We start from the raw sequence: 13,612 nt of genomic DNA on the forward strand, positions 1-13,612 counted from the left end.
TTTGAGAAGTGTGTGATCTTCTAACATTGTTTAGTAATTTTACTGACGCTTGCTGAAAGAAAGTTAAGTATTTCTGTGAAATGTGTACAATGATTAAAGTAACAACAATTGCAACATTGTCTATATGATCCATTCCTCTATACTGATTGTACTGATTCTTATGAGGATGTCCCCAGTGACAGGAATAGTGACAGGGCTTCTCTGTGATGTTGTCAAACAATGGGCTGGATGGTGTTATGATTAAATCTTCATACAAGGATTAGCATTGGTGTTTTTTGGGGTCACTGAACTTCTTGACAAAATCACAGACAAAAGTTTAAGCATGTGAATTGATGTGTAAGCATTAAGAGGTAAGAGCTAGGTATTTACTAAATACAACTGTGGCAGGAAAATGAGACTTTAGGCAAAAATGATTAAGGAAGGAGGTGATAATAAAGAGCAACTTAGAATACAAAACCTGCTGGTTAAATAGTCAGAGAGTGCATCTTTGATGATGTTGGTCAGCAAAGCACAATGCTATCTATCTGTGGGTCACCTTCTGAATTTGGACTGTGTGTGAGTAATAAAGCAAATCCAAGATGTTTGAGAGATGCATATGAAGAATTAAAATTTGTATCCTGTTTTTGTTTGAGTCACATAATATATGTGCTGTATACAAAGCTCTACTGAGAAATAATCTGAGGTGTAGACGTTCCTTTAACACCAACATTGACACCAATTATTTTTTTCTGTCCATTTACTGACTGTCGGATGCTAAGGAATGTTCAGTTCAATGTGGAAATTAAGGTTTCATTGACTGACAGTTTTCCCAGCACTTGATGGATGTTGATGATGTGGAGTATGATTTTGTTTGCTATTATACATATAACATAGAATGGAAGTCCATCAGATGTTTTCTTTCTGATTCTCCACTCTAACTGAAATATACTGACTGGATTTAATTTTCAGTATTTCATACTTAACTTCAACATCCCAGCTTTTGGGAAAATTATTAATGTTCCTTGGTCTAAAGATCCAAGGTTGGCAACTACTTGCAGTATTTCATAATACTCTTTATTGCCTGTCAGTCTAATCATCTTTGCAGTTTTTTTAGTTTCAGCACATGCTGCGCTTGCAAAGAATTGCTCCTATACTATAAACTCTCTATTTAATTTAGATGGCTCCACTATGCCTGGTACATTCATCGCACAGAATAATTGCCTTTCCTGTTATAAACTATCTGGACTCATTTCAGTTTAGTCCAAATTATAGTTGAAATAACTCCATTATGGGATGGAGCAACTCTAAAAGTAGCTGAGGATCATGATAGACCCATTCCATTTCTAATGTTCTTGCCAACTGAGGAAATGAAGGATAGTGTTGGAAAGCAGGTTGAAATGAAGTCATGATTTTATTGAATGGTGGTACAGGCTTGAGACCTCATATAGACTGTTCCTGCCCCTACATCTTATGGAAACCCTACCCCTTTCAGAAAATGAGAAGCATTACAAATCTGCTTGCAATGGTAAGGATATGTTATCTGTGAGTAGCCAAATGCAACCTAGATGAATATGGACATTTAGCTAAGATTTGTGTTTTGAGCCAACTATAACCAGCTGCTGAGTCCAATCTGGAACAGAATAAAGGTGACCCACATTGATGTAGAGGTGAGTACTTAATTAAAAGAATTCAAGATTGTTTTCATGAAAAGTTAGTTCACTCTTAAGAACTTTTTATCATCCACCGTCCTACACTTTTTTTCTTTCTTCCCTCTTGCTTTCCAATCCTCTGTCATCTTGGACAGCTAATTAAGAAAGCCAACTCACTGCTCCACAATCACCTGCTCTGGATTAAACCCTCCTGAAAACATTGTTTGGAGATAAATCATTTTGTTTTCCCTCCCATCCTACTCAATTCCAGTGGTTCAACTCACCCTGCCAACTGACCGCCAGGTCTATTGCCCATTTAACATTTGCCTGTCACAGACTTAATTCTGTACACCAGGCTTATCAAGTGAGGATATTTACCATTATCATTCAAGGTAATTGAACAAAATCAACACTGTTGTAAAAGTTAAAACTTGTGTAAATACATACTATAGCCAATGACATGACAACATTGAATGTCTCCTTTTTGGAAGTGAGGGAAATGTTTTTGACTGATGAATTAGAATTTCTTTCATCGAATCAGATACATATTTATGAATGATTAGCATTAAACATTTTGGCCTATGTTTTGTCCTGGAGACTTCTTATTTCCTTCTTTAAGGTCACCCAAAAAAATGTCAGCTACCTCAGAATTGATCAGTGGTTTCTGGTCTGTATTCATGGGCACACTATCAGTGTTATTTTGTCTTGGACAAGGGGAGGGAATATACATAAGCTTCATCTTAAATCAGAGCTGAGTTTTATTTTCGGCCCTATTTGATTTGATTAATTCCATTGTTGACCCAATTCTCTCATCTCACCATCCCAGATCCAATACAACTGGACATGACTGAAACTTAAAAATTAATTCACGCTTGCTGATGGAAAGCCTTGGTGAATTTCAATAATTTAGTACTCAGTTCTTCACTTAATGTTTGTATGCCCCTGTTCAAACATTAAATGTATTTGCAAAGCTGACCAATGGTGGCATGTGTTTGAACTGTAACATACACCGTCACTGAAACATTGGGTGCAACTTCACTTTTTCCCTAAACATCACAGCAGACATGACAAACAAAGGTTTTCTGTTCAAAAATGTTCAACTATAGCATGACATCGTGCTCTTCTCAGGGGCCTGCTTTGAAATTTCACCAGCACAGGCTTAAGCTGTACTTAGAAAATGGACAACGAGGAAACATTTCATGATTCTAAAAGTGTTCTTTAAAAACCTTTTGCTATTGACCAGAGGGTATTTATGGACCCAAAGAAGAGCTAGAAAATGTCTTTCTCCACCTGAATATACACCACCACAGTTGAATGCTGCGGCAGATGCTGGGGTTGCCAGTGCTGGAGAGTCACAGTGATGTGTTAGCGGTTAGGATGTGTCATTGTAAAATGAAACTCTCTCTGTTATTGCAGTAACCTACATGTTAAAGATGCTCTAGTCGACAGTGCCTCTCCAGTCTACCAGGCTGTTGTTCGTAACTCTAACAAGCCCCAACAAACTCACCAGCAGGAGCTGGATGAATGGACTCGCCGGGCTGCCAATTTGCAGTCCAAATCTTTTCGTATCCTTGCTCAGATGACTGGAACACAATACTGTAAGTATATAGGAGCTTTCATTCTGTTAAGTGAAGTGATGAGAAGTGAGTGGTGCACACGACCACATTACTATTGAAACTTGAGGTTACATCCAGTCCAAACTGGTGAGATAAAAGCCTTCTTTCTTTCTGCTGGTCCGAAGTGAAGTGAGCTGACGTAGAATTAACCTGGTTCTCACTGGGTACAGGTCCACAAAATGAAATGGCCTGTGATTCACACCAAATGATCAGTCTCACTTTCGGGAATAGTGCAGTAGAAGGTGCTTCTATGAGGTTACATAGAGCAGAGGAAAGGGAGCTTTACTCTGTAACTGACTTTCACTGCATCAGATAGGACTGCATCAAGATGTGCTTGATAGGACAGAGGAAAGGAAACTTTACTCTGTGCCTGATCCACACATGCTTGACTTACCAGTACTGAGAAGGCTTTCATTTTGACCAAATTCATGCTATACCCAACACAGTATGCTTGATGGTGCAGTGTGGAGGGAGCTTTACTCTGCACTTCCCTTGCAATTTCTCTTTGGAAGCAATTACTTTACCATGTCTATGGAATAAGATGTCATTTTCCTCTCCTAAGATCTATAAAAATGTTTACTTCTTGAATAAGTAACATAATTATTTTGAACTAGTAAAATTTTCTGCAACATTTTCTAGGGCGTATGCCAATTGTCTCATGGAAAGGGAGAATGGGACCACATTGGAAGGCATCAAGCAGAAAATAGCCTTCCTTTGACAACACCTTCTAAACTTGTGACTTCTGCCAGATATAAGGTCAAGGGCAACAGATACCTGGGAACACCACCACAGTCAAGTTCCCTCCAAACCACACACCATCCTGACTTGAAACAATATCACATTCTTTCAGTGTTGCTGGGTCAGAATTCTGGAACTCCATCCCAAATGGCACTATGGGTGTAACTACATCACGCAGACTTCTGCAATTCAAGAATTGGGTTCTACACATTGCAATTAGAGATGGGCAGACAATGCTAGCAATACCCAAATCATGTGAAAGAATAAAAGAAATTAAGTATCTTAATTAGGACAGTTTTGGCCATTATAATGATGTTTTTATATCACCTGTTATCACCTGAGCAAAATGCAGATGTATGAAGACACATGCTCACTGTATTTAGCCAGGTTTCTGGTGTTCCTCTATGCTACTGTGGTACAGTTATAATGTAACATTACTGAAAATGCAGGAACAAATATTTAACCCTCAAGTAATTCTGAGCCTGATTATCTTCATGCCCTCCCCACCACCTCAAGAATTGCCTCCCAAACAAAACTGACCCACTGGCTGGTAGAAACTAATTTCTGCCTTTTCCATGCTCTTCTGTGAACACCTAAGTAAAACATGCATGAATGTCATTGCCAGTTAGAGACCCAGCACAGTTCCAGCAGGCACCCCAATTAACAGCTAAATTCCAGCAGATGTACCAACCTTGCTGGGATGGACTGTGATGCAGATTGTCATTGAGCAGAATGCCCAGGTGAGTGGGAATTATGAGGGGTTTTAACAAATTAACAATCAAGGAATGAAACCAATGGAAGAAAATAACAGGTCTGCTCGTACTACACATTTTTATGCCAAACTCCTAGAATTTTAATTTTTCTTCACCCAAAAATAACTTAATAAAAAAATTCCTGATATAGGTCAGAATTTAAAAATAAAGTGTTAGTTAATTTAAAATATGATTATTTAATAAATATTCTTCCCTTTCTTAATGTATCTCTCTCCTCTTGTCATACCCACCAACCCAACTCAATAGAATCACTGTGTAATATCGAGTATACTCTGCTGTTTAAACAATCCATCTCCCACTTTGAAGATTAAAAACTTTAATGCATGTGGTGTAAACTGTGCAAAATAAATCTATTTTACCAAAAACAGGGATGGAGGACATCTGTAGGAGTGCAAGAGTAAATCCACCATGTGCACATCTAATTGAACGGGATATAGGACATGGATTTTTCAGTATGAAGTCCTCCTCTTCATTGGTCTCCTCCTTCCTTTTTAAGCAGGACTGTGATATCCTCAGAGAAATCCTGTTTTTAATCGAGCTGGATGGTGCAATGTGGTAAACTGTCAGATTCTATCTGTAACACAGCCCAGGAAGAGAGTCCATCCCTTTCTGGTGGAACTGTGTGGGGTCCATTTCCCTTTATTTTCTTGAATTCAAATCTAGTTCGCAGACTTGCAGGATTTACTTTTGTTTTTCATTCTTTAACTATTGAATGGTGTTGCTGTCAAGCTGTAATAACATTGACCAAATTGAACATTAGCAGGTCGTAGGGCAGATTTTCTAGTCACTTCCACTTACTGCCAAAATGTGGCATATGTGCTGAGATTCAACAGTGATTAGACCCATCTCTGAGATTAAGTTTCATATAAACTGAACCCTCAGATATTTAGAACAGGGGGAGCTTTCATCTTCTCATGATACATCCTCTGCAAACAGATCTTTAGGATTAGCATTTAATTTGTTGTGAACATATTTCACTAGGGATGGTTATTCATTTAGATCTTTTGTTTTCTAGTGCAAGATCCAGATGAGGATGCGATGAAAAGATCAAGGTAGGCTTCTGGCAACAGCAGCAGTCATTGGCCCACTTAGCACATACTTCAGGCATATTACTATTAAAACACATTTATGCACTTAGCAATACATTCAGTATTAGTTAATTATAGAAAGTTGGGGTTATTAAGATAACAAACAGTTAATTTAAAACTTTAGATGAACATGTTGAAATTGGATAAAGAATCCTACATCTGGTTCCACTTATGACATTCAGGGTTCTGTAGGTATGTGCCAACAGTTAAAGGATATCATTGTCTAAGTACACACTGTTTAAAGGGATAGGTATGGTTTGGTGACCACAGTGAGGCATTACTATTGTATCATGGTGTTTCCAAATAAGCTGTGTTTCCAATCCCAATACCCAAACCTGTGCTGCCACTATTACCATCCTGCTCCCCACCTCCCCAAATCCATAAATGTGTCCTGCCAAATCTACACTAATGAATGGGGGTTGCTTACATTGTTCCTAATTCTACATAAAAATGATCAACTTCTTTCCGTGTAAAGGGTTACCATATAAATTCTATTAACAGTTGAGAAACCAATGTGCAAAATATCGTTGTCTTTGTTGCAACAATGGATCAACTGGGGACATGTTTTGAATCTTGTCATTTGTATAATGCATTTGCTTGCTATACGGTTGTAAGGTCAGAAGAGTGGAGGCTGTATTCCCTAATGCCTTACTCTTCTCCTCCTCTCTTTTTCTCTCTTTCTCTATGCCACAGGGAAAAGTTTGAACATGAAGTAAAAGGTCCACGCTTTGCCAAATTGCGCAAATGGCATCATGGTCTGTCTGCACAGATCCTTAATATTAAAGGTTAAACTGCCCACGTGTAATAAGACACTTGAAGATAGAGTTACTAAATAAAGCAAAAGAGCATATTACTGTAATAGTGGCTATAAAAAAAGTAGTAAGAGAACATCAAATCTTCAAAACAAGTTAAACAAAGTGCTTGTTGAGTGTCCTTAGCCTTACATCCCTCCTCTGTTGTATTGTAGTGCTGTAAGCAGCACAGTACTTCTCCATGTATGAAGGTTTCTCTGCCAATAAAATGCTAAAAGTCCTGTTTCTGTACAAAGAGTCAACTTTTGTATCATTGACTTCCTTTCAGAGAGATTTTAGGGAATTAATACTTTGTGAGCTGCCTTGTGTTTGAGAAAGATTGCAGTTTTAGAGGACCGTTGTTGTCTCAACGATAGAAGTTAAAATAGTAGGTGCTGTCAAGCTTGAGGGAATGCTTGCACAACACAGTTGAGCCTGACAGTAGGTCAGACAGTGAGTCTTCAGGGAAGTAAAGGATTTAAAGAAAATAGCAATGATTTTCTGGAAAATACACCCACCACATTACATCCCCTGGCAAAGACAATTTGTTCATTTTGCTAATCACAAGTAGCTCCTTAATGATTGTTGCAGTCTATTGAAATCTTTGATAAACGCTGAACCTTATTTATTGTTGGTGACCATCCACCAAAGCCCTGACCCACAATTACTTGTCCCATCCAAGTATGATAGATATAAGCATAAGGCTGGTATCTGCTCATTTGATGAGTGACTTAACTAATAATTTCAGGTACAACTGTTGGCCTCTTGGTATTCCGTACTCCTAATCCAACCTCGTTCCCATTACATAGTCCAAATTCTTGTGAAAGGTATTGTTTAAATAGTTGATCTGTTATTGCTTAGCTTCTCTCACAAAGCAGCCCAGCATAGCAGGAATGTTAGCTTTTTGTCTGGGTTTCTGATAGGATTCATATTAGCCAACAAGTATTTTTAAGATTGGGTCATGGTACTGAAGGTAAGAAAAGGAAATCATGCTAAGTAATTCATACTGAATCCCATTCAGTCTGGGCTGTGTACACTATGGAATGCCCTAGACTAAGCTCAGTAAAGGCAGAAGGCAAACAATGCATCCAGCAATTGAATCCAAGTAACCACTACATGAAAGGTTTTTCTTTAGGACAGTGAAGATGAGGGGCTACTAACAGTGAATTGAAATGAATGTATATTAGGAATGATTACCCAATTTTATAAGAACCCGTTAGACATGTTATTCTTTGGTAATTGTATTGTGTGAGCATTCCTTCATAAATGAGGAAATTACCAAGTATCTTGTATAACATTTGAAGGTAATATGTAAAATGTAGTAGATCGAGCTGAAGGTAAATTAAAATAAAACTGGGTAGAAGGATTTGAATAATGATTGCGATTGAAATGTATAACATATTTCACTGTGATTTTGCAAAAAAAACTAGATTGAGCTCATGCAATACCTTTCTCCTCTTTACTTCTCTATTGAAGGTGCTGATTCATGCTGTGGTTCATTTCTTTTTGTCTATATGGTAGTCATTCAAATGTCAGCTCATTGGGGCTACATGTCAACAGTCTTTACCTTTATCACTAGATGGTAATCTGGAGAGGGAAACCTAATTGCAAGTTTTTGCTTCTCATAATTCTATTCCAATTTTTAAATTGACTCATCAGTACTGAGGCAAATTGCAATCCCTTTGTTGAAATTAGCTAGATCAGCCCTCTGTAGGTTTCATTGCAATAAGGGGAAAACTTAAAAGAATTTCATAGAATTCTAGGTTCCATGAGATAAATACTTAATCTGTTGAGCTGCAAAATATGTGACATATGTTATACCTTCATTATTTCTATGAAAGGGCACTACATTGTTGTGGTGATTTGGGACCTAGTGCGTGGCACTAGAGTCTGAGCTGCATCTGCAGTTTCCCACTGACCCTGACAATTCTGTACAACCGTGGCCTGTTAAAATCATATTTTATGAATGATTTGAGCTGAGTAGATGAGTAGGTTAGAGAGGAGTAATTGAAAACACTTGGGTTCGATATAGTGAAATTGATGAAAGGTGTAGTGTGACCATTTGGTTCCTGTATTCTGTGCTTGGCTGCTTTGGTTTGCTACTTCTCTGTATATACCAGCACTTTTTCTCTGAAATAAAAATATCATTTAAAAAAAAACCATTAGATCCTTTCCAATTTCTTTGTATCCTGATTAAATGAAGAACTTGATACTCACTAAGAATCATAATCCAACATTTGAAGTCAGACTATTCATCAGTTTAATTTCTCTAGCAGTCACATTAAAGAGGTAGCACCTGAGCTGGGACCTACGAAAGGCATTGTATCCCAAGTGTTGAGAGTTTGAAACCACCACACATCTATTAATAAATGACAAGAGAGTAGAAATTCCCATTTGCAATTTTCCTGTGCGTTCAGGTTTATACCACTTTATACTGCTTTATTTTTAAATGTGGTTTAAACCAAATTACGGCTTCAGGTCGATGTTGTACAAGAAGCTTATGAATGTGTCAAATCTTAAGACATTAATGCTGCTAATCAAAATTTCTACCCTTTCTGTCGTTACTGGGTATAAAGATAGATAATGTCTTAATTTCCAAAAATGAGAAATTTTCTCAGTTTTTTTTGTTCTCCCTCTATCTGAGACTGTCAAAAAACCTTTCAATCTCTCCTCACTGTTGCAGTTCTTAAAGCACATCAGTTCCACGCCCCAACACAGGTTTGAAGCAAGCTAACAAATCGTAATATTTCAGCAAAGTGTTAACTTAGTTGATTGTTCAGTTATAGTTGCCTGGTATTATTCCATGAGCTCTGATAATAGATTAGTTTTGATGATCACTCCTGTGTGTCTGAACTCTAGGGAATATCTTAGTATACTCTGCTAAATTTCAATTTGTTGGGCTTTATTAGCAGTCATTGTAACTAGTCAAACTTGGATTAAGTTTTATTTTTATCCAACTGATGGATCAAATCCATATGGTGGCTTTAAATCTAATATCCATGGATATTGCAAGATAAACTGATAGAAGGCCTAATGTAAATAGGCTGATTAAACGATACTATCACTTTAAAATGCATTAGAAATGTATTATTGAGACGTACTGTGCACAACGATTATAATAGTTGCCCTCCAGTGGACTGGTCAAACATTTGTTTGAATGTTGAAAAATGTGGTGCTGGAAAAACACGGCAGGTCAGGCAGCATCCGAGGAGCAGGAGAATCGATGTTTTGGGCATAAGCCCTTCTTCAGGAATGAGGCTGGTGTGCCAAGTGGCTGAGATAAAAGGTAGGGGGGAGGGAATTTGGGGGAGGGGCACTGGGAATACGATAGGTGGAAGGAGGTGAGGGTGATTGGCCAGAGAGGGGTGGGGGCGGAGAGGTCGGGAAGAAGATTGCAGGTCAAGAGGGCGGTGCTGAATCCGGGGGTTGGAACTGAGATAATGTGGGGGGAGGGGAAATGAGGAATCTGGAGAAATCTACATTCATCCCGTGTGGTTGGAGTGTCTGTAGATATTTTTCTTATTTGGGTGTCGTAGAGTCATAAAGTTTGGAAAAAAAAAGCTGCTTAAAAAATGGATTCTGAGAAGGCAGTCATGGAGTTGTTCAGAAATCTAATCATTGGGACATTAAAGCAAAAGTGGGGGTTTTGGGAGAAAATGCCAAGTGCCAGGTACAAGGTAGATGAAGGCTTTACCAATAGTAATCAAAGGAGAGGAGCTTGCATAAATCAAAGCTGGAAAAACAACTGTCTGAGATGGAGAACCAGAGAGGCTAGCAGGGGCATGACAGAACCTAAAGGTGAGAAATCATGATGCTGTTTGTGGGGGAGCACGGGTGTTTTTACATTTTCATAACCCACTTGGAAATTTGCATTGATATTCAAGCCCCATTACTCCCAGTATTATCATAATTAAAGGTTGAATCAAAGGACTCTAAGTCCCTAATTTACCTGTTTAATAGATTCACATTAAAAGAAAGCACTGAATTTAATAAGAACCACTAATTGATGAAGAGTCATCTAGACACGAAGCATTAGCTTGCTCTCTCTCCATGGATGCTGTTTGACCCACTGTGATCTCCAGCATTTGTTATTTTTGATTGTTACAAATAAATCGATTATAATTGAAGACAACCAAAAATATGAATTATCGACAACTAGTTGAAATAATTCCCTTCCTAAAACACTACATAAACACATACAGACATATACAAACAAACAAACATGAGTTTTGAAGAAGAATCACATTAGTCTTGAAACTTTAATTTTGTTTCTTTCTCCATTGATGCTGCAGCCTGGTGAGTTTCTTCGGCATTCTCTACATTTGCTTCAGATTTCCAGTATCCACAGGATTTTGCTTTTTAGCAAACATGGGTGTTGTGGATGGAGGGAAAAACACTGGAGGAACACAGTATAATAGCACCAATGCACAGGATTTGATGAGGTGTCCTTTTTGCATTCTGAAGACTTTCTGTTCTCCTTTCTCCTTATTTCTAGATTTTTTTCAATAATTTCAGTTTCTGGTTCAAGGCAACAGCTGATGGCAGCAGATGGGAGAGTATAACTAACTGTCTTCCAGTCATTAGTTACTTCATTGTAAGGATAGGAAGAGAGAGTCACTTTTTCTACAATTTGGAGGAAAACTACAAAGTCTTCCTGCATTATTCACACCTAAATTGTTCACCTGCCCAGGAGCCAATCAATCAGAGTTGTTGTCATGCTGAGTGACCTCTGGCATCTACCACTATTCCCAATTGTATAAACCAATCAACAGTCTGGAGCTGGGCAAAGCTCACTCTGAACACCCACCACAATAGATTCTTAGATCTCTATCCCATTACTTGAAAATAGCAACAATGGAAACATAACTCACAATGAATTCCAGTAACTGTTTTTAAAATGCAGCAACTCCTCCAGCAGGTTTAAAGCAGTCCTTTTTCCCAATTTGGTCCAAAATCTAAAATAAAGAAAATACAAAGAAGCAGAAGAGGTGAGAAACTATTTTAAAACCTGGAAGAACTGCGGATGCTGGAAATCTGAAACAAAAACAGAAATTGCTGGAAAATCTCATCAAGTCGGACAGCATCTGTGGAGAGAAATCAGACTTAATGTTTTTGGTCCAGTGATCCTTTGTCAGATTGATGGGTCTTCATTCTGAAGAAGTGTCACTGAACCTGAAATATTAACTCTGATCTCTCTCCACAGATGCTGCTAGACTTGCTGAGACTTTCCAGAAATTTTTGTTTGTGTGAGAAAAATAAACTTTTGCGTAGTGAATAATTAGGGCATGGAAGAGGTTCAATTTAGGCATTCAAGAAGGAATTAGATGATTATTTGAATAGAAATAATATGCAGGAATGTCCAGGAAAATCAAGAGATTGGCACTAGGTAAAGACATTCATTTGGAAGGCTCATCAATACATAGATCCCCACCTGAAGAATAAATATTGATTACAACCAGCAATAAATGTTGTCCCATTACCAAATTTAAACTTGTAGTTCTTCATGCATTGTTGTTGTAAACTACAATGCTTTGGATATCACTTTAGTGTGACTACACTTCTGTTTGTTGAAAGCAGCATGGTTGGGGTGGGGCATCAGGAAATCAAGAGGAGATATAGAGCACAAAGGTAACTAGTGAAGTGACCACTTAAAATGACCTGAGAAATTATCTTTAATATAATGTAATAATGGCATTGCCACAATATTTTCTGAATATTTTTAAGGTGGAAAGATGTCCTTAGTGAATGAATTTTTGAACAGTTTGGCTGAAATTGGAATGATCCATTAAATGAGTTAAAACACCAAAGAGTCCATAACTGAATGTGTGAGTTTTAGCTTTTCTTTCAGATGTTTGGGCAGTCCACCACTCAGAGTATCTCTTTAAACTGTGTTCCAAGCTTGTGAATAATATGATCTTCACTCTAACTAAAATGTTGAACGTAGACTGAACATTAACAAAAATTAGATGCAGTGTAAATTCTGGTCAATTCATGAATGGCTAAGAATACAAGTTTTCGATGTTTTATTGACATCTATTGGATTATGTACAGCCATTAAAAGGACTGACAGAAGCCAGACTCTATGGAAAGAGGTAACAGAATCTGGACATAAAGGCAATGAACTGTACTCATTAATTAGTTTAAAATTCTGTTGTAGGCATGAGCTGTGGTACTACCAAGCCAACCTAAAAAAGGACAGACAACTGAACACTGTGGTGGCACGGTGGCTCAGTGTTTAGCACTGCCTGTGTGGAGTTTGCACATTCTCCCCGTGTCTGTGTGGGTTTGCTCCAGTTTCCTCCCACAGTCCAAAGATGTGCCGGTCAGGTGAATTGGCCATGCTAAATTGCCCATAGTACATTAGGTACATAGTATTAGGAAATGGGTCTGGGTGGGTTACTCGTCGGTGTGGTCTTGTTGGGCCGAAGGGCCTGTTTCCACACTGTAGGGAATCTGATATAAATAACTCAAATCAAAGTACTTTATTGAAAGAAGGTAAACTGAACTATGAGTTTTGGAAAATTGATTTATTCTAAATTATTGTTTTAAAATTATTACTTCAATCCAGTTTAAGAAGGAGCTCTTTCTTGATGAAGCAGCTCTTTCTTGATGAAGCAGCTATTTATATTTGTGTACTGGTGGAGGACCCAGTCAGAGGTCTGTGGAGTAGCTCCCTGTTGAAAGACTGTGCTATCATGATAATGAGGGAGTCCTGATACATTGAAGTGAAAGATTTGTGTTTTGTAGTATTAACACAGATACATCAGAATGCAGATTGGACATTAAACATTAAACTGAACATTCAAAATGAATATTAGTAAAGAAAGCATTCCAGTAAATGTGAGACTTCAAGTCAGGTATTAAACATTTGCATGCCAGTATTTGCTTGTCCTATTTACCAGTATTTAACAGTTAATTTCAAGTTAGGGTTTGTTACACAGTGCTAACACTTGACAGGACACTATATCAACAAAGCAC

General features: G+C 37.9%; 1 protein-coding gene across 1 annotated transcript in view; it reads left to right on the forward strand.

Annotated features, from left to right (window-relative positions):
• Positions 1–13,612, forward strand: part of ldb3a (LIM domain binding 3a) — a 176,023-nt gene that overhangs the window by 97,612 nt on the left and 64,799 nt on the right. The window contains exons 7-10 of the mRNA XM_060854110.1: positions 3,045–3,226; positions 5,771–5,807; positions 6,537–6,631; positions 7,383–7,461. Coding sequence (XP_060710093.1) covers positions 3,045–3,226; positions 5,771–5,807; positions 6,537–6,631; positions 7,383–7,461 — 393 coding nt within the window. The remainder of the gene's footprint in view (positions 1–3,044; positions 3,227–5,770; positions 5,808–6,536; positions 6,632–7,382; positions 7,462–13,612) is intronic.

Source organism: Hemiscyllium ocellatum, chromosome 43 (genome assembly GCF_020745735.1).
Source record: "Hemiscyllium ocellatum isolate sHemOce1 chromosome 43, sHemOce1.pat.X.cur, whole genome shotgun sequence".
Classification (NCBI taxonomy): Eukaryota; Metazoa; Chordata; class Chondrichthyes; order Orectolobiformes; family Hemiscylliidae; genus Hemiscyllium; species Hemiscyllium ocellatum.